The 22417-nt window shown below is 42.9% G+C and overlaps 1 protein-coding gene across 1 annotated transcript in view; it reads left to right on the forward strand.

The window, feature by feature from the left end:
* The window catches only part of CACNA2D3 (calcium voltage-gated channel auxiliary subunit alpha2delta 3), a 784136-nt gene that overhangs the window by 573378 nt on the left and 188341 nt on the right, over positions 1–22417 (forward strand). The window contains exons 15-17 of the mRNA XM_060022702.1: positions 5763–5834; positions 7307–7387; positions 16372–16446. Coding sequence (XP_059878685.1) covers positions 5763–5834; positions 7307–7387; positions 16372–16446 — 228 coding nt within the window. The remainder of the gene's footprint in view (positions 1–5762; positions 5835–7306; positions 7388–16371; positions 16447–22417) is intronic.

A 22417-nucleotide genomic window follows, 5' to 3' on the forward strand; every position in this document is an offset into this window, starting at 1 on the left:
TTTGCCACCAGCTGCTATTTCCTATGGCAGGAGTACAGAATGCCTTTCAATCGTAAAGTGCTTACCGTGCAAATTAACTTTCAATTTGATATTCACTCTCCACAAAATGTTTAAGATTCACAGGACCCAGACCCAGTGGAAAGTGGGAAAGATGGAGCTGGCGGGTGCAGAAGAGCATCTTCATGTTGTGCAAGTGATATTTCCGGAGTGCTGCCAGCCCTCATGGCCATACTGATGAGCTGGTATAACATCAGAAAGGCTACAGGTTAGGGTTCTGGCCAAGCCAGTACAAATCTGGGGCAGAATTGTCCCTGAAAGAGGGACATGTGAGCTCATAACAGTGGCTAGACTGAGATCACTGCATTTCCCTTGTTTACCTGGGGCTGGTTTAAAATGAGTGGTTTCTGTACAAATGTAATATTATGGGTTTTTTGAAAATTTTAAGTAACGCAGTAATTATATTTGGAATTAGCCCCTGAGTGAAGTTGTTACTATTTTCTGGCCTTAATATTTGGAAGTTAGTTTCCCGTGATCTTATATTTATGCCAGGACAAGTACCAGTGACTTATAACTGATTTTTACTGTTTGCAGGAAAAAAGCTTCATTTCTCATTATTGTCAATGGTATGTTTTGGTTTTATCCGTGATACATGTTGGCATTGCTTGAAATTTTGATTTGAGTTGCAAAGTGGAAGTTGCCCAGGGTTATGGATCAGCTCAACTCAGTTTTCTTTGTAGCATTAAGGATTAATCAAGGAGTCAGAATATGGGAAGATTTCTGATTCTGAGGGAGATGTTTATTGTGGGTTGGTTCTGCCTTTGAAAATGGCCTTGCATGCCCCCATTGATGGCCATAGTATACTTTAAGTATTTTTAGCAAGGTGTTGGAACCATGGTTTCACAAACTGTTATATACCAGTTGGTTTGGTTCCTGGCAACAATAACTGTTAGCATTATCTCATAGTTAATATTATTTGGTTCTTAATATGATACATCAAGTTTGTTTATTTATACTAACACCAAAGTTAGGCTGTCCCAAATAATAGATTATATGATTACAATGTGTATTACTCAGGATTCTCCAGAGAAAGAGAACCGTATGAGATATATATGTATTTTTTTTCTTAAGTGTAAGGTAAGTATACACACACCCACACACATACACACACACAGAAGGAGGGAGGGAGAGAGGGAGGGAGGGAGAGAGAGAGATTTATTTTAAGCAATTGCCTCACATGAATGTGGGGGGCTGACGCATCTGAAAAACTGTAAGGCAGGTTGGTAGGATGGCAATTCCAGCAGGATGGGATTTTACAGTCTTGGGTCTGAAGGCAGTCTGGAAGCAGAATTTCTTCTTCCTTGGGGAACCTTTTTTTCTCTTAAGGCCTTGAACTGATTGGATAAAACACACCCAGATTATGTAGGATAATCTGCTTTATCAAAGTCTACTTATTTTTTATTGAAATATAGTTGCCATGTAACATTATCTTAGTTTCAGATGTGCTACATAGTGATTTGCAAATATTATGAAATGATCATCACTATGTCTAGTAACCTTCTGTCCCTGTACAAATTATTATGTTACTGACCATATTCCTTATGTTGTGTATTATATCCCCGTGGCTTATTTATTTTATAGCTGGAGGTTTGTATCTCTTCAGCCCCTTCACCTATTTCGCTCCCACCTGCCCCCCGCTCTGGCAACCATCTGTTTGTTCTGTTTCTGTGAGTCTGTTTTTATTTTATTTTGTTTGTTTGTTTTGTTTTTTAGATTCTACATATAAGTGAGATCATACTTATAAGTGAGATCATTTGTCTTTCTCTGACTTATTTCACTTAATACAATACTCTCTAGATCCATCCATGTTGTCACAAATGGCAAGATATTTTTATGGCTGACTAATATTCCATTGTGTGTATATATCACATCTTCTTTATCCATTCATCTCTCAATGGACAATTAGTTCGCTTCCATATCTTGGCTATTGTAAATAACATTGCAGTGAACATTGGTGTGCATATCTCTTTTCGAATTAGTATTTTATTTTCTTCCGATAATTACCTAGAAGTGAAATTGCTAGATCATATGGCAGTTCTATTTTTATTTATTTATTTATTTATTGGCTGTGCTACGTGGCTTATGGGATCTTAGTTCCCAGATCAGGGACTGTACCTGAGCCCTCAGCAGTGAAAGCATGGAGTCCTAATCATTGGACCGCTAGGGAATTCCCGGCAGTTCTATTTTTAATTTTTTGATGAGCCTCCATACCGTTTTTCACAGTGGCTGCACCAATTTACAATCCCAACAGTGCACAAGGATTTCCTTTTCTTTATATCCTCACCAACCCTTGTTATTTGTTATCTTTTCGATAATAACCATTCACTGACAGGGATGAGGTGATATATCATTGTGGTTTTGATTTACATTTCTGTAATAGCGATGCTGAGCATCTTTTCATATGCCTGTTGTCCATCTGTTTGTCTAATTTGGGAAAACGTCTATTCAGGTCCTGTGCCCATTCTTCAGTCTGGTTGTTTGTTTATTTGATGTTGAGTGTATGTGTTATTTGTATATTTTGGAAAATAACGCCTTATCGGATATATAATTTGCAAGTATCTCCTTCCATTCAGTAGGCTGCCTTTTCTTTTTTGTTGATAGCTTTTTTTGCTCTGCAAAAGCTTTTTAGTTTGATGAGTCCCATTTGTTTATTTTTGCTTTTGTTTTTCTTGCCTGAGGAAACACATCCAAAAAAATTGCTAAGACCAATGTCAAAAACCATACTGCCTGTTTTTTTTCTAGGAGTTTTATGATTTCAGGTCTTACATTTAAGTCTTTAACTCATTTTTAGTCTACTTTTGTATATGATGTGAGACTGTCCAGTTTGATTCTTTTGCATGTAGCTGTCCAGTTTCCCTAATACCATTTATTGAAAAGGCTGTCTTTTCCCCATTGTATATTCTTGCCTCCTTTGTCATAGATTAATTGCCCATATAATTATTCATATAATGAACCCCTATAAGTGTGGGTTCATTTCTGGGCTCTCTATTCTGTTCCACTGACCTATGTGTCTTTTTTTGTGTGCCAGTACAGTAATGTTTTCGTGACTGTACCTTTTGTAGTATAGTTTGAAATGAGGGAGCATGATCCCTCCAGCTCTATCCCTGCATGTGGCTCTCTGCAGAGCCCCAAGGTGGTACCAGCCCACTGTTGGGTGGGGCTGGGTCCCTGCTGCTCTAGGCTAGAGGGCTGATTCCAAAATGGGGCTTGCCAGTGCCAGTGTTGTTGTGGAACAAGCTCCTGAAACTGGTTGCTGCCAGCATCTCTATCTGCAGGGGGAGTCCCAGTTGCCTCCTGCCTCTCCGGGAAGCTCTCCAAGGTCAGCAAATGGGTCTGACCTAGGCTTCTTTTAAACTACTGCCTCTGTGCTGGGACTTGGAAAGTGTGAGATTTTGCAAGCACTCTTTAGGAGCAGAGCCTCCATGTCCTGTCACTCTATGGCTCCCCTAAACATAAGCCCTGCTGGTTTTCAAAACCAGACGTTCTGGGGTCTTGTCTTCCCAGTGTAGGATCCCTGGGATGAGGAGCCTGATGTGGAGCACAGACCACTCGCTCCTTGGGGAGGACCTCTACGATTGTGATATTCCTCCTGTTTGTAGGTTGCTGACCCGGAGGTATGGGTCTTGACTTTACCACGTCTCCGCCCTTCCTATCCATCTCGTTGTGGTTCCTTCTTTATGTCTATCGTTGTGGAAAATCTTTTCTGCTATCTTCAGTTTGTTCTCATAGATAGTTGCTGTGTAAGTAGTTGTAATTTTGGTGTGTCTTTGGAGGAGGTGAGCTCTGGGTCTTCCTACTCCACCATTTTGGCCATCTCTAAAACCAACTGATTTAAATGTTAATCGCATCTAAAAAATACATTCACAACAACATTTAGACTGGTGTTTGGTCAAACAACTGGCACCGTTGCCTAACCAAGTTGCCACATAAAATTAACCATCACATCATGAATTCCCAGTCCTTGAGGGATCTTGAGATTCTTGTGTTGTTTTGCTTGTCATGGAGGAATATAGGCCTATCTTGATATAGAGGTAAAACTAATAAGAACATGGCCTCCTCTATCCCTGTTAGGAGTTTTCCCAAAGCATATAAGTTTCTCTTTAACTATCATGGTTACTGATGGTGGAAAGCATTGCCTTTTTACAGTGCTTCTTGGATTTTAATATGCATACTATTGAAATGAAGATTCAGATTCAGAGAATCTAGAGAGGACTTGGGATTATGCATTTCTAGGGCACTCAGGTGCCAGAGGTACTGCCATTCTGTGTACCACATTACAAGTAATGAGGTCCTATTGCTCAAATAACCTATTGGAAGAACAAGACTGGTAGAAGATTGACTGAGTTTAATGACCTTTCTCAGGAGGCCAGTCAGTCTGTGGGGACCTCAGTCTATGGGGACCTCTAAATTTTAGGATCTTCTCTTTATAGTGCCTTTTCCCAAGAAGACCGAGGGAGCAACACCTCCTTTTTCTATGGAATTAAAGTGACAGAGAAGTGCCCAAACATCAGAAAACACTCTAGACTGAAGATAGTGGATTCTTATTCACAGATTGCTTCATTTGAAGCTTGAATGGGCTGTGAAACCAGGAAGTAAACCTCTCCCACCAGACTTGCCAATTTTGGTCTCTATCCGCAGTGCCACATGCCTTGATCTTACTGGAGACTCTGCTACTTGCTAGCCATGTGACCTTGAAGGCAGGGAAAGGAAACTAGCATCTTTTGAGCACCTGCAGATGCCAGGTACCTTGCTGGGCAGTTTCACATTTTATCTTCATGGCAACACTGTTGGGGAATACTTGGCATTATTTCATATGAGGACATGAAGGCTTAGATAATGCAGTTAATAAAGATTCAAAGCTGAGAATTAGAACGAGGTTTGTCTTGGACCAAAGCCTACTGTGGTCCAGGACTCAGTTTCCCCATTTGTTAATGGGGCAGAGTAGGGGTTCCTGCCTTTCTCCTAACACTGTTGTGAAGGACGGTTGGGATGGTGGTCTCAGCGCATTTGTATGCAATTCAGTGAGTTACAGAAGTGTATTATGTGCCAAATTTCAAGAGTTCTTCTTCCGGGAGGGATGTTCAGCTTCTTACCAGTGATTTAAAGATGAGCTGTTCAAATTATTTTTTTATTTTGTTTTTATTTTGTTTGTTTTCCATCTGGGACTGACATACAGAGATACGCAGAAGTTCAAAAAGGCCATGACTCAGCTACCTTGGGGAGAATAAATGCTTCCAGATTCCATTGTTTCCAGCAGGGGCAACTCATAAAACCCCTTATGCTCATGCTTTCTGATCCTCTATTTCCAGATTAAGGAGAAGCATTAATATTGCACATATTGAACATAAAAGTCTGCAAAGTAAAACAGTAAAGTCAGTCTGTAGTAATAAAATAAAATGAATCACTGAGATCCAAACAGGGCTTTATTTGAACTCAAATAGCTGAATGCAGTAAACAGATCAGCTGGAGTGACTGATGGTAACTGACGTTGTTTCCCCTGCTGGGGAGGAGGGGCTGGGATCTTCACCTGCACGTCAGGGTGGAGGAATGTTGCACTCCCACCTATGCCATAAAGGCTCGAGTGGACCCTGGTCCATTCCCAACAGCCCCTGGTCAGGAAAGGATGAGATAGTCAAAGGGTATGGCCTCCAGCACTATTTATCCTAGATCTTTCTCAGGTAACTGGCTTTTCTGTCTCCATCCAGCTTGCCAATGGTCAGGGCCCCGTCCTGATGACCACGGTCGCCATGCCTGTGTTTAGTAAGCAGAACGAAACTGTGAGTACAGTGACTGGATTTCCTACTTGTTGCTAGGACGGTTGTTATCTCAGACCCCCTCTGACTCAAGCTTTGGTGCCCTTTATTTACTCATTTAATTTAAGGATGGAGGGTGTATAATTTTTCCTCACTTTTAATCCTGCTGGTAGCATCATGAAATCAAGAGTAGATGAGAGATGAGACTTCCCTGGTGGTCCAGTGGTTAGGGCTTTGTGCTCCCAATGCAGGGGCCCCAGGTTTGATCCCTGATCAGGGAACTAGATCCTGCATGCCGCAACTAAGAGCCGGCACAGCAAAAAAAAAAAAAAAAAAAAAAAAAATAGATGAGAGGAATTCAAGCAGGCATCATTTTACAGTTTGTAGCACTTTTCCAAAATTTAAGTGTTTAAATGACCAGAGGAAGGAAACCCCCAGAAAGAATCCTTGATTGTAGTGGGTTAACCTCTCTCTGATTTACAGTTACCAGCCTTGAATTAGATTCCCAGGGCTGTGGCAACAAAGTGCCCCAAACAGGATGGCTTACAACAATAGAAATGCATTCTCACAATTCCAGAGGCTAAAAGTGCAAAATCAAGGAGTCAGTTCTAGGGAAGACTCCTTCCTTTCCTCTTCCAGTGGCCCCAGGAGTTCCTTGGTTTGTGGCAGCATAATTCCAATCTCTGCCTCTGTCTTCACATGGCCTTCTTCTCTCCTTATCTCTCTGTCCTCTCTTCTTCCTCTAATGACACAAATCATTGGATATAAGCCCCATCCTACATCCAGGATGATTTTGCCTTGAGATCCTTAATTAATTACATCTACAAAGACCCTATTTCCAAATAAGATCGCAGCCTGAGGTTCTGGGGACACTTGAATTGGGGGGAAACAACAGACAACAGCGATGAGTATTTTCTTCTAGAAGCCCCTTTCTGACATTAGAAAGTTTAGTACACCACATTGACCTTGGGACCTGGGACCCTGGAGGCCTATTCCTTCCCCTTAGTCCTTGATTCCAGCTTGCTGCTAAAAATGTGTTAGGGTTATTGCATCTTTCTCTGGCTATTTAGTCTCTCTCTCTCTCTCGTGGGCACCAGATGGCAGTGTAAATTGAGAAAGTAGTTAACATGTGAAGTGTTTCCTATAAAAAGTTTCCATAAGAGAAACTGATTAATGATCATAAGTCCTTAGCTTCTTGATTTTCAGGAGAGAGAAGAAAATGGTTTTTAGGGTGTCTTGGTATGGGCGTGTGTTGAGGGATATATAGTAGGTAATGTTTGGCCTGAGAAGCTACCATTCTTGCCTAGGAATATTTTGGGCAGCGGATGGGGAATAGAAGAGGTTCCCTCATAGAGATCCAGGTTAATCTTCAATCTCTCTCAGTTTGAAGAAGGCACCAGACAGTGATCTATGGTGTGTGGCTTTTCAGGAGGTTCTATTTCTTCTACCAAATTAACATACTATTGTTGGTATTGTTTAATGTTTCTTTTCAACAGAGATCAAAAGGCATTCTTCTGGGTGTGGTCGGCACAGATGTCCCAGTGAAAGAACTTCTGAAGACCATCCCCAAATACAAGGTAATGCATCACATAATTAATAGTCAAGGGCCAAATGCACAAGATAATTTCACAACCTGCCGTAGTGACAAGGAAAACATGAAGGAAGGAGGCCCTTCTACTCTCTTCTAGAGGGCTCTGTTTTGTTTTGTTTTGTTTTGTTAGAATAATAATAGTCCATGCAGGTCTGATTAGGTCTACATGTGCCTATCCAGGTTTGTGTGAGTCTGTGGAAATCTACACAAGTCTGTGCAGTTCTCCACAGGTCTTACACCTCTGATGGTTTTCTAAGCCAATCTTGATTCACCCCAATCTGAGGACCCTCTAAAATCTGTTACTTCTTAACAGGAACCCAATGAGGCACAAAGAAAAGTGGTCTCTGACTCTCGACTACGTATTCCCTTTATCCTGGAAGGTGATGGGGTACAAATTAATATTCCTTTCCTAAAGCTGCATTAAACCTATGGCACTAAGGGAATTGTAAGTTTGTTTTAAATTCTGGGGATAGTTGAGAGGGTGGAGTAGGTAATTTTGGAACAAAGAGATTAGGGCAGGCCTTGGTAGGCCACTGCCTTGGGAGTTTAGAACAACATGGAAAAGAAACACTAGATGGAAAGGGCTCAGAAAAGGGTGTGGCGGGGGGTGGATATGCTAGAACCAGCTCTGCGTGTGAGGCCAGCCCTACCTCGAGAGAGAGGGTCATGCTTTCCCCCTTACCTGGCTATATTCCCAGCACTCTGTTCCCAGAACTACTCTTTGGTTTATTTAGTTCTTCCACATTTGGGGACAGAGGGGCTCTAATGGGTCATCCCAGTGCCACCCGCAGCCCAACCTCTTTCCATGAGAACAAGCATCCCAAGCTCCATGTGATTTCCCAGAGGTCCACAGACTGGATCTGCCCTCTCTGGGGCAGGCAGGCACACACAGTGACAGACTGCACTGCCACCTAGGCTGGGTGCAGGAGTTGGCAAGTTGCTATGAAGGGGACACGGTGGCAGTAACCATTTTGTGGCCCATAGGGATGATATTACTTGGTATTTATGTTCTTTGGCTGCTGTGGTTAAATAAGCACTTTAACAAAATCAGAGCAACGGACAGGCCAGGAGCCTGGTTTCCATCCAAGTCAGGTTCAGGCTCTACTACCTTTAGAGCAGTGTTGTTCCAGCTTCAACCTTTTGCTTCCCACCATCGTAACACATTGTCTTTTCTTTGTACCACCTGCAGAATTACTGAACAGATATTTTTAAATTTCATTTGACTGGCACTTTTTCTTAATTATCTCTTCTAACCTCAGCCTGAACAGCCACATGTGAAGTCGTAAATTGAGATATGGTCATTATATTTTTCTGATACATAGGTTAGCCAGGGGAGTAACATGCAGGGTTTCCTTTTAAGAAGATGGCCCAGAGAGTCCTTGAACCCCATGCAGAAAACTCTCACCTGTTCCCTAGTGGGAGCTCCCCAGAAAAGCAAATCAAGGGGTGAGAAGAGGAAGGTCCCCTTAAGCCCTATCCCAGTGCTATGGAACTGCCCAAGAGCCGTCTCTGTGTATGCATGCATGGGAGTGCAGGGGGGCAGGAAGCAGCCCCTGCTCCTTGTCCTGGGAGGAGTTCATGGACTGACATGGTTCCCCTGGCTGCACAAGGGTTGAGACCATACTGTCCCCTCTTCCCCCAGCATGAAGCAGACCAGCTCGCCCATCTCCATCTCTGGCCCACTCACAGACTGACGAGGGTTCTTTCCGTTCCCATCTGGAGGGAGGCAAGCTCCTTTGGGCTGGGAATCTGAGATTCTTGGCTAACTGGCAGGGCCCCCTCCCTTACCACCTCATTCCCTGATGTGCTGAGCCTGCCTCACCACCATTGTGAGAGGCCCTTCTTCCTGGGCCTTGGCAGGAAGAGGCAATGGTTAGTGCTCTGGAAGAAGATACATTTGGAGTTCAGCTCCATCACTGAGGAGCTGGGTATGGACAACTCTCTCAAATCCTTAGTTCCTCTCTGTCCAATGGTGATAACAATAGAACCTGCTTGTAGATTTGTGTGAAGAATTGACCACTGTCATCAGTCAGGAGCAATGGTAACACACTGGTCAAGAGGACAGATTTGACCCCCAGCCCCTGGTACCTGCAGCCCTCTTCCACAGGGAGTACTGCTTGCAGAGAGCTATTGACACCTTTCCTACCAGATTCTGACACCTGTGGCTTCACATCCACTGATCCTTTGCTAACCCAGAATGCCCAACAGAACGATGGGTTAACTGAACAATGGACTAGGCAACCACATGCTGGGATTCTCAGCCACCTTTGAAAATGGGGTTTTCAAAGAATTTTGAAAGACACGGGGAAAGGCTTACGATACAAGGTCATGTGTGTTAGGCAAGATTCTTAAGTTTGACGACAAGGATAGGTCCACCTTTTTGACAGAAGGCCAGGATAAGAGCAAGAGAACAGATCACCAGGCATCACAGCAAGCCCTTATCCAAGCAAGTCAGCTAAATGGATGACTGCAGCCAAAATGAACAGGTCACCCCTCAGAGGGTTGGATGCAAAGTGACAGGTGCAGAAAACACCTGTTTAAAAAAGCACCATTTTGTGGTACAAAATGGGATGTCTCAAGGTATAATATAAGCAGATAACATTTGCCCAGTACTCCGTGCTGTGCAACGAACATTACCCCCATCATGTTGAGAAACCTTCCTCAGGTAAGTGCAGTGCTGTTGTATCCATTCTACTCATAAGGAAACTCAGGTTTGCAGGGCTTATGTTCACAGAGCTCAAGGCTACATAAGTAGGAAGTGGTGAGTGTGATTTGAGCCTAGATCCACATTCTTAGAGCAGATCTAAGCCATTCACATACTACTTCATATACTCTCTGTACCATTATTTACTTAATACTTCACTTGTAAATCAGCCTGAAACTTTCTTCACTTAACTAAATTTTGATAGGAAACACATCATTTCTAAAAAGAAAAGCCAGTGTCAATTTGCATTATAGAAGATAATTGTAAAAAAAATTATAAAAACAAAATAATAGTATTAAATAATTGATTCCAAGGTTCTGAACTTGAATTCTGTTCTCTTTTTTTCTTTTAAGTTAGTATTAAAGGCAAATGTTAAAGATATACTAATGGAAAGTTTATTTTTGATATAATTGGAAGGATGGAAGAAATTTTTAAAAGGGCTGCCTCTTACTAGAGGTTCTGGCTATAAAGTTTAACACAGGCCCTACATGCCACCTGAAATCATCTCGCTCTACACTGTTTTTCCTAAGAAAGCAAAATAGGCCATGGGAAGATGATGGAGGACTGAGGAGTGAGGACCATAGGGGATTGTTCAGACTTGGGGTATGTATCCCTGCCTCCTAGGGCTCCCCTTAGCCCTGGACATCAGCGCTATCACCACCCTCCATAAGCCCATGCTGCACCCTCACCTGTTGGCCCAACCTTCTCAGAGAACCCAAAAGGTTAAATTCTTCCCAGCGCTTCCTAGCTGGTCCTTAGCACATGCTCCACTCCTAGAAGAGGAAACTTCTTTAAACAAGCAAGGCATGTCTCTTCCCATATGCCAATTCCATTTAGGTGATCAAATTAGAAAGCCACCTTCATGATACGAGGAAATGAACTCTAATCTAAAATCAGGTGTCCAGGCTCACAAAAGGTGGCCTCCTTAACAAAAGAACTTTCCTGATTGGGTTTACTGAGATGACAAAAGTCTTTCTTCCTACTGTCACCCTGGAGCCCTGACAACCAGGTTCATTCAACAGCAAGGCTTTTACAGTTGAAGTTAAGCTTCCAGAGCATGATAGGACATGTGGTTGATCCAAACTCACATAAGCACATGTTGGAAACTGTATAGCTCCCCGGAGATGGAAACTCAGGGTATTTGAGGCCCCTAAAGATAGTGGACTTTACTTTTATTGAAATCCCCAGACTTAGGTACCCAGAATTGCTGGCTTACTGTTTAAGGAAGGGCATCCCACCTTCCTTAACACTCTTAATCCTCTTGCACCATATAAGAAGATGTAGAAGCCCATATATAGGGCCACTATTTAATATATGCCCAGTAAATCAAGAAAGTGTGAACATACAGGAACTGTTAACGATTACCCTGTGAGTCTGTTTCTCAGAGCTTCCTCTACTAGGCAATGTACTAAGCTCTTTATAGCATTATCTCACTTAATAATAGGTAGACACTGCTATTACCCTTGGCTAAAGAAACAGAGGCTCAGAAAGTTTAAATATCTCACCAAGTCTCACAACTAGCAATCCAGACTTTTAGCCTTTATTACCCTAGAGCCATTAGGAACAATAAAGGACAATAATAGTAATAGTTTAAATAATAGTTAAAATATTAAAAATAATATTAATGGCTAAAATAATACAATAAAACATTCATTGAACTTTTTACTGTGTGTTTGGTATGGTAAAAGTGCTTTATATCCACTATTCCCACTGAATCCTTATTACACTCCCATGAAGTGGGTACCACTTGACCCGGTTTTTAGATGAGGATACGTGAAATAACTTTCTCAGTATAACTCAGCTAATAAAAGATAAATGAAACAAAGTATAATAAGGGGATAGAGGAAGATCAGCTACAGAAAATTAACCAGCAGTGTCTGAAATACAGGCTCTTCTGTTTTAGGCTTTTCCTAAGGTCTGGGAACGAGAGACCCACGTATGACATACCTTAATCTAAGTTATCCTTCCTCTGGTTCCCACAAGAGCCTTGGGGAAAAGGTGTGCATGGCAGGCAGAGTGAGCCATCTAGGAGAGGAGAGCTCCAGGGAGCAGAGTGCAAATTATACCTTTTTCTCTTGATTAACACCTTGTAAAGATGAGTCTGCTCTCGGGGTTTTCCCAGAAGATAGAATTCTTTTTTTTCCCTTAGCTTCATAGATTTTCCCACAAGCAATCAGACTTCCTGTACTTTTTATTAAGAATTCCAAACACCCCAGCAATAATTTCCGGACACCACAGCCTCTGTTAATGTAATAAGCCATTTTATAATTGGGTTCACTTCATTAGCCCAAAGTCTCTGCACTTGGAAGGGAAGCACCTCCTTCCCTGGGCTGTTGGAGCTTGAGGCTCCTGGCCTCCAGAAGAGTATGATTCAGGATGAGGGCCCCTTTGGCAGCCCCAAGTGCTGGAAGGCCTTGTGTCCCATCTGTTCTTTTATTACTCCACGGGACTGCACATTAGAATGGACAGGAAGACTGGTTCTATTTCAGATGAAACAAAAATTAGAGATTTCATCTGTATATTGATTTGGGGCCCAAAACAAATGTTGGACATTGCCATACACAAGTTTAAGGTTTCTGAGAGACTCATCCACAGAATGTGTTTTGAGATTTGCTCAGTTTCTGTTCTTACATCTACATTAGGTTATATCCATATGCCATCAACCAACCAACAAAACATTCTGATGTTATTTTCTCAGACTGTTCTCCTGGGAAGGATGTTAACCAGATAGTTTCTGAATGTCAGAAGACTTTCTCAGGTACAGGCTTGAGGAGGACTGACTATGTACCTCCGATAGCAAATCAGCTTCTACTTTTCAGCTCATGTTCAATATTTACTTTAGCTCAAACTTTAAAGATGAACTAGGTAATATTTGGGTAAAGTAGTGAATGTCTTAAATACATGCAAACCTTAACTGGAGCACCTGTCATGTGTTAGACATTATGCTAGAGACTGGAGAAGTCAGAAACGAGTGAGATGATTCCTTCCCCACAAAGAGCCCATTCTTATGGGGGAGGCACTGCCTTATCTAGAGCAAGGCAGAGGAAAGAAAGACAACCAGCTAGAGTTGAGAAGCAGGCAGAAAAGTAAGTGTAGCATTTTCATGTATTAGGGTGAAGGTAATAATGGAAAAAATTCTCAGGGTTTTATGGAGACATGGTATGGAAAGGACGGTGCAACAGGAGAGACCTTTTATAGGGGAAGATCCTGAGGCTGAGCTCATAGCATGGGTGAGAATTAGCTCAGGGGAGATGGGAAGGAGCAGTGCTCTGGGCAGCTCCCACTGTGTGAGTAAAAGTCTAAGTGGGAGAAAACAACTGCAGGGGTGGTGTTGTCCCTGTCGTGTGCCCTTGAGAGGCCATGAGTGAAAGAAGGCAGTGCTGGGTAACTAGGTAGGGGCCAGATCCCAGGGAGACTTGATGGCTGGGCCCATGGATTTTATCTTATACATGAAAGAGGTCTTTAGTGGGTTTTACAAAGGGGAGCAACAGAGTCAGAGTTACCTTTGACTTTGATTAATCTGAAGGATGACTTTGTTGGGGCCAAGCTTTGAGGCAGGAAGTGCAGGTAGGACCATTATGGCAATCTGTTATATTAAATCTACATGAATGGTAGGGTGGGGAAGCAGAGTTGAATCTGAGTGATTTCTGGAGGAAAAATTAGTAATTACTTAGGTCAAGAAGTTGGGGATGAAAGAGAAAAAGGAGTTTGCAGCTGAGGAGTCTGGGTGGTTGGTGGTGCCGCCGATTGAGAGAGAAGAGCAAGAAGGGCAGCGCTAAGGGAAAGAGCCATCCTGCTGCACTGGGTGAGCCTGGGGCGCCTGTGGGATGTCCAGGCAGAGACGGCCGACACACACGTGGGTACTGGGATCTGCCACTGAGGGGACAGGCCAAGGCTGGAGCACAGATCTGGAGATCAACAGCATCCAGGTGGTTAATGAATCGTGTTGGGGTAGAGAGAGCTAAAGCAGACAAGGGACGCTGGGGACAGAAACTTAGGGAAAATTAGTGCTTCCAGGTGGGTGGAGGATGAGTGTCCTATGAAAGGGAGGAAACCCGGGAGTGTGGGTCCTGGCAGCTGAGGGACTAGAGAGTGTCAAGGAGGAGGGGGCAGTCGGCTAACACAACCAGGAAGAGAGAGAGCTTTCTATAGGGTTTGGCAGTTAGGAGGCCACTGGCAACTGTAAAGAAAGGAGTTCTGGTGGCATCTTGGTAGGCAAGGGGTCACAGCAGAGGCAGACTCTAGTAGGGTCGGGCATGAGTGAGCAACAAGGAAGTAGAGATGGCAGTTGAACAGTGAGTAGAGGACATTGTGTGGGAAGGTCAGCTCAGTCTCTGCATCCCAGGGAGGAAGCAGAGAGTTTAGGATAGCTTTGTAGTATCTGCACTCAATTCAGTTTCTTTTGTTTCCCTCCTTCCTCCTTTTCTGCTTTCTCCTTTCTCTACCCCTCTTCCCTCCATGCCAGCTACCCCTCCATAAGCACATGGTATGACCTTGGCTGTCACAGAACTTATATTCTGGCAGGCAGACAGGCATTAAATAATTAAAGGCCTTGACTGATGCCTTGATTACTTATAGTCAAACTCACAAATAATTGATTATTATCATTTTGACACAAGAAAAGTAGAGGGCATTAGGGGGGGGTATATGCATGGAGTTTTACCTTCTTTTGAGTATTACTTCCTACAAGCAGACCAAGAAGTGAAAGAATGTAAATTAGAAGGCACTGAATGTATTAGTTGACTATAAAATATTATTTGTTTGGTCTCATTGTGAATTTCCAACCAAATACCACTTTTGCCTTTAATGGAAAGAGTCAAACTCTCTGAGTCTTTTTTGACCCCTGCAGTCCATATTAAACTGGGACATAAATAAAGGTAATTAACGCAGTGTTGACTGTGTCTGACATTTTTTCCAAGAGACAAGATGAAAGAGACAATATACATCTCAGAGGATAGCTGGTTTATCTTTCACAGCATAATGAAATACACTTTTATCATTAGAATCAAGTAGAATCTTATTAAGACTTGCTTTGCAAGGTAACTCCAGAAGAAAATGCCTGTTGCCCTTGACTACCATGTGCATATTTACTTTATGTAATGCAAGGAAAACTTTTAATTTCTGGTGTTAAATTCCCTGAAGTTAATTTCACATCACCTTGACGTTAAGCTAACAAGCAGACAGGGTCATTCTTGGTTTGTAAACTCTGTTGTCTGGATCATTTAATAGTATCATATTCAAGAATGTGAGCAGCAGAGAATTTCCAAGAAAAGTAACAGTGAGGGCTCAGAACTATGAAATAACTCGTTGGAAAAAAACAGAGGATTTCTTTTTCTTCTCCCCTTTCACTGCTCTGGCAAAAGTGGGTTACATTTTCTTTCTTCAGAGAGAGAGATCAGTATGGGTTCTATGCCAGAGGCCATTTTAATACATGAATGATTTGTAGGTAAATTTATTGTAGCCAATGGGTGCAGTCAACTGTGTAATAGAAATATTGTCAAAAAGCTGGGATTATTATTTAAATAAGTGCAGTGTTAAATTTGATTACATACTTTTTAAAGCTAGTAAAACATTTCATTGCTCTCAAACTATTTCCCATAGTCCCATTTAGTCAGAAAACATAAATTAAGTGAGGCTCTGCATAGAAAATTACCCAGGCTTTGTGTCGATGGAAGCATGCATGGAAAAGCTTGGCAGCCTCACAATTTAAAGACGAAAGGATATAAAAAGTGTTGGCAGGCTCCTATATAGGCTGGTGGGGACACTTTTATCCTTGAGGAATTATGGAAAATGACTGCCTAGGAGAGTGCATGCTTGCGATGGCCCCTAGGGGTGTGAAATTGTAGGGAGCCTAGGTGTGCCTCAGAGGGAGGCCCCTCTTGCCTTATCTCAGGTAGAGAGAAGACACCGAGGTTGACAAAACTCTGTTCACTTGGACATAGGGTCTCCAGAAACATTAGCCACTTGCCTTTTAGAAAATATAATTGTTTTTGTTTTAAATAAATCAAAGTAAGGGCTTTGGATGCCAGCGTGGGTCTGTGACATTTTAAATTGTGCTATTTGCTGAGCTTATCCTGTGACAGGTCTTCATTTCCACCAAATGTCAAGGATCAGTGCCTTGCATTCATTTTAATGAAATATTGTGCTGATAAGGGCTATGAATGCCAGGTTTAAGCTGCACATTACTAAATGTCGGGCTGCTTTCTGCTTTGTGAATTCACCAGGGAGCAAGCTAATGAAGGCTTCTTTCTCGCTTCTTCTTACAGTTAGGGATTCACGGCTATGCCTTTGCAATCACAAATAATGGATATATCCTGACGCATCCAGAACTCAGACCACTGGTAAGAGACATACTTATTTCTGTGTTTCTCCCTTTATGATTTTAAAAGACTTTCTTCAGTTCTACAGTAATTACACTTTGCAGTTTTCACTTGAAACGCTCAATTCACAATACCGTCTCTAAAAGGTTGTTTTAATAGTTTATAACTAGCATTTTGACATAAAATATGTAAATAATGTAGGATAAATATATTTACTATCATGGTTTTATATATAAATCCGTATATATCTATATGTACTTATGTATTTGTTTCACATCTGCCAATATATGGAAAAATTTTAAACTCTGGACAGCTTGAAACCCATCATAATAGATACCTTTATATAACAAATGGTCTCTAACACTTCAGTCTGAGACCAACTTATTGAAAATTACATTTGATACAACAGATTAGATCCAAGATCCCTGGAAATTCATTCTGATGGGATTTGCCCCCAAAATACATTACCCAAGCCCAGTGCCTGCTGCCTTGAAGGTATTTGTGTTTAATTGAAACAGTTGAGATTTTCTCCTTGTCCTGCCTAAGCTGTATCCAGTAGCATTGTTTGGTGAGCTGACATGTAAACCATTTTCCTTCAGCATCGTTTTCACTCTCTCTGAAGTGAGTGGGGTTAGGTCAAATCCAGGACAGCCAGAATATCACGGTCCATTCTGATTCCTGGAGAGAGGCTGCCTGGAGCACTGTGTTGAGGAGCATTCTGAAGGGCAGCCAGGCTTGTCAGATAGGAGGCCCTGGTCCACTGTGCACTCTGGAGGGGCACAGGCAGTGAGTGTACCACATGTTTGCCATCCCTGGACTAGTTGTAATGTGTTGAAAAAAGGACATCCTTTTCGGTCTGCAGTTAGCTAATTTTAAGGAAGATATAAAAGTGTAAAGAGTAATATAGTAAACTCTGCTTTTGAATGTTAAGAAAGTGTAGTTCAGGGCTTCCCTGGTGGCGCAGTGGTTGGGAGTCCGCCTGCCGATGCAGGGGACACGGGTTCGTGCCCCGGTCCGGGAAGATCCCACATGCTGCGGAGTGGCTGTGCCCGTGAGCCATGGCCGCTGAGCCTGCGCGTCCGGAGCCTGTGCTCTGCAACGGGAGAGGCCACAACAGTGAGAGGCCCGCGTACCGCAAAAAAAACAAAAAACAAAACAAAACAAAGAAAGTGTAGTTCATTCCTATAGCTATATACACACACACACACACGCACGCACGCACGCACGCACGCACGCACATCCACCCCACATGTCTTTTTCCCTTTCATCAAAATTAGAAAATAGCAATGCCTGCTATGCAAATGTTTATTGGTGAAACATCGTGGGGACCAATTTGCTTCTCGCTTGAATCATTGTTTAGAAAAAGTCCATGTTTTAGCTCCATCATCATCCAAGTTTGCTCTAATTGCCCTGGTATTAATGGAGTCATGGCCACATCATGTGGATCCCATATGCATGCTTCAGGATGGGACTTAAGGTAATACTTGACTTCAACAATCTTTTTATCAAAAAAGGGTTGAGTTAACTGGTTAGCTAATTCCAAACATAACTTAGAATCATTGAAAAGTCCGATTGAAAAAGCTACTAACTTTTTAAGGATATTTAAGTCTAAAAACATATTTAAGTTTAAAAAGCTTAGCACATTACCCATTTCTAAGCCTTCCAGTTGGAGTTGCCTGTTGGTGGGTGGTAGGAGTTATATATTTGGTGTGGCTGAGTATGGGCTCCTAGTGCTTATTTATTCCAAGTTGGAGTGGATCAGAGTAAATGAAACAATCAAACCTGGATCTTCTGCTAGTGAATGAATAACTTTCTATGTATCAGCTTTTAAAGAAGGAACAAAATGGAACCAGATGTCAGAAGTCACCAAGGTACCTTTCCTTTCTCTATAGCAATGGAAATGAGCAGCTCCCATCTGCACAGTCAACTCACGAAGTCTTTCTGGTCTTTTATATCTCCTGGTCGTGCAGCAAATGGTCTGTTTGCAAATAATCCATCTCATGTACTTTCCAGAGCTGTGGCCACTGAGAGGGCAGCCAAAAGGCTCTTATAAAAACAGGCCAACCAGTCAAGACTTATCATCTCCTGACAGTGCAAATACTCACAAATACAAGTCATTTCTGTTCTTCTCACTGTTGAAACATTGCACTGAATGATTTCACTGGAAATGGTAGCTAGGGTCAAATTCCCATAAATGGGGTGACCCAAGCAAATGCTGCACATCTCACTTGTGAGAACCCAAGCCCAAACCAGATGAAGCATTTTGCAACTGATCCATGATAAGAACATAAGGAGTGGCCAGGTCAGTGAGCCATCTATCCCATTTATCAGTCTGTGACCCTGAGGCCCTGACATATTTAGAAGAGGTTTGGCGTGATGCCCACCATTGAGGATTACGTGAACTAACCCATATGAATGTGATCAGTAGTGAGTGTTGACCCTGCCTTGAGTTTTGCATTTTCCTACTGGGAAAAAGACAGTGGTGAAGTGGAAGGAATTCCACTTCAGCAGGACGCAAGTTGTCCTTGATTCCTGGTTCTGCCATATCCCAGCTGTGTGACTTTGGGCAAGTCACACAGCCTCTCTGAGCATCATTTTCTCTTGTAATCTTGCCATAACCAAAGTATGTAATATTCCTGGTTGTCAGTGTAAATGGGATAATGCAAGTAAAGAGCCTTGTGTGACAAAGCAGGCCCCAGGACATTTTGCGGACAGTGGCGGTTATACAGGCACCCCGTTTGTGTTTTATTGATTTTATTGAACTATGCCTGGCTGCTATAAGAGTTCGGAGGACATGGTGGTGGTGGATGCTTGGGGGTGGGGGTGGATTTAAAGAACACTTTTTATTCAGTTGGTTCCGATTATTGTGATAAACATTGGTGAGGGATTGTATACACACAAAAACAAGTGAATAGATACAGAGTCCTTGGAATCATGCAGTCTCCACGCAGTTCTACTTTGAACCTGGTATCAACTTAGTCTGTGCAACCGCAGCTAAGCCTGTTTATGCCTGCTGTCTCTCCCCCTCCCTCTATCTCTCTGTATCTGTCTGTCTGTCTGTCTGTCTCTCTGTCTCTCTCTCACACACACACACACACACACACACACACACCCTCAATTTTCTGGGCCAACTCTGAGCTAGAAGACAAGCAGACAGTAGCTACACTGGGATGTTCTGTGTGAGCCCTACCACGTGAGGAAACCGAAGGGTTTTGTTGTTGTTGCTATTGTTGTCTGTTTGTTTTCAGAGTAGCAATAAGGATATACTAGCAGCTGCAGTAACTGAAGAATGACAGTTAGGAATCAGTCCACATGGGGGGAATAACCCCAGCTCTGGCACATACAAGTGGTTTGTTTCTCTCTGTCTTGTTCACGTGAGCAACAAAAGCAGAAAGCTTCATCCCCCCTTCTCCCTCACCAGCCTCTCAGCACAGAGGAGGAGCTCAGGAGGGGAATGGATGAAGGCATCCTCCAAAGCCACTGTTCGGTTTTCTCTTACTTTGGGTCCTTCAGGATAATGTAATTGGTGTGCTTCCCCCAGAAACCGGTGTCTGCACCAGATGTAAATGCACCAGGTCAGACCCTCACACACGGCTGGGGAGAGCCAGCCGCCAGCAGCTTCCTTGGCCAGCTCGGACGGGGAATCCTCACTCCAACCTGATTGGCCTTCTCCAAGCCCAGCCATATAATCGAATCCTTGTAACAAATGGATGTTCCCCTTGGTTCTGGCCAAGGCTGCTAGCTTAGCATGGTGGGTGTAAGTGGGAGGTTGTGACCAGTGCAGGGGATGGAGCAGACTCACTTAAAATAACTCCTATTCCGTCTCCATCTGCCACTGAGATTGTTTCTGCCCCTGCAGGCAGAGGAAAGAAGTGGGTTTCCTGAAGCACAATACCAATATTTTTCTTATTTGTCTAATAAAATTTTCCCCCCAGACTTAATATTTGGCTTGATTTTATCCAGTATTTTCTTTCATCTTGTATGATTTGGGTGTGAATCATGAAGTGTCTCCAAAAACAGCTCAGATGTAGGAGCCTTACTCAGCAGACTGGCTTTGGTTTAATTGGCAAAGCTGCTCAAGTAAGACTTTTCTGTTGATAAGTGGGCTCTCTGTAGTCTTTGTCCAAGTGTTTCTCAGCCACCCTGTCCTTGCCACCTGCTTGTGACTTCTGGTAGACTATCCGATGTTGATTCAACAAACATTTATCCGGCTCCTGGTGTGCTGGGTCCCGTGTGTTAGACTGGGGGCTGATGGAGCTATCTTACCATGGGCTGGGGGCCGTATCACGGGTGGGGAATAGGACAATAGCACAGCAAGAAAGATTCAAGTCAGACCTTGAGGAACACTTTTTGAGTAGTTATTAAACATCTGGAAGTTTTTTCTTGTTCTCTGCCCCTCTTTAACATTCAGGTTAAAACTATTTCAAAGCAGTTACTTAGAGTTACTGTTTAAATTGATTCCTCTTGCACTTCATGCTTCCCATGTCTCTGAGAGCTTTATGAATTTTTCTTAAAATGTGGAGCCCCTAATATCTCTTTTTCTTTTGCCCTACAGAGCATTGAGGGCGATAAGACTAGGAAGGGACCACCTTTGCCATGATCTTATTTTCTTTGAGATTTTGGTAATCCGTGTGCCCCTCGGTTTTAGAAGAAAGGGACATCTGAGTTGATTGCCTTTCCCAAGGAGGCCTGGAATGTGGGCCTAGTCAAACCACCAAGAGAACACAAAGAAGGCTCCCTTCCAGCAGCCACAGCACAGGCAAGCCTCCACAGAGGAGCCTGGGGCAGGCAAAATCTAGGACTCACTTCCACGAAGCCCGCGTTGACATTTGCCAAAAGCTGTTTGCACTGTATCTTCAAGCCCAGAAGATGAGGAAGGATGCTGAAGGGTTTCTATTCTGGATGAAAATTAGCCAGTCACATGGGCCACTGGGTGTAGTGGTGGATGAGATGGAAGTTGGGAACGATGGAGAGAAATCTTCATTCCTTCCCTCAACGTTTGTTAGATGGCCACCATGTTCTAGGGCTGAGCAAGCTGCTCAGAGTGGTTGCAGAGAAGTGCCCCACCTCAGAGAACTCAAAATCAAATAGAATGGATGCGATTTTATATGTCGGGTGTAAAAGTAACCATAGACACAACTAGGGAAGATGCATTTTGTATTTGTTACTGTTGTTGTTGGTCTTAGTCATTTTTTTCACATTCGTTGATTCCTTTTTGTGTGGCAGACACTATTCAAAGTGTTTTAAGTTGTTAAGGCTTTTAATTATTAGCTAATTTAATAGCAAGCCTAGGATGCTGGAGTAGTAGAAAGGCCCAGAGGCTCAAGGCAAGGGTGTGCATGACGGCAGGCCTGGGTGGAAGGTGGGTCTAGAAGGCAGCCTAGAGTTAGACTGTAGACAACTGGGGGTGCCAGGCTGAGGAGCTGGGGTTCTCCATGAGGCAGTGCATATCCCCATGTTACAAACAGGAAGGTGAGACACCAAGCGATATGGTGGTAAAATGACTAGAAAGAGCCAGAACCAGGAGCCCCAAGATCAGTTTGGATGTGCTAAATTCACTGTGCTACGTTGGTTGGTTCTTCAGGAAATGGGAGGCAGAGTGGCTGGAGGATGGGAGTGACCGAGAAGCCTGGTCTTTGCAGCCACATGGATGAATAACAGGGTCATCATCAGGTGATTATAGTGAGAATCTGTCTAGACTAGCGCTGTCCAGGAAGAATGTAACGCAAGCCACGAACATGAGCTGCCTGTGTAAGTTAACATTTTCTAGTAGCTACATCTAAAAAGGAAATAGGTGAAATTAAGTTTAAGACTATATTGTATTTAACCCAGTATATCCCAAATCACATTATTTTAACATACAGTCAATATAAAAATTATTAATGAAATATTGGCCATTTTTTTCATACTAATCTTTGAAAGCTGGTGTATATTTTACACCCACAGTACTTCTCAATGCCGACATTTGAGGAGCTCAAGAGCCACATGTGGC

The sequence above is a fragment of the Delphinus delphis genome, chromosome 10 (assembly GCF_949987515.2).
Source record: "Delphinus delphis chromosome 10, mDelDel1.2, whole genome shotgun sequence".
Classification (NCBI taxonomy): Eukaryota; Metazoa; Chordata; class Mammalia; order Artiodactyla; family Delphinidae; genus Delphinus; species Delphinus delphis.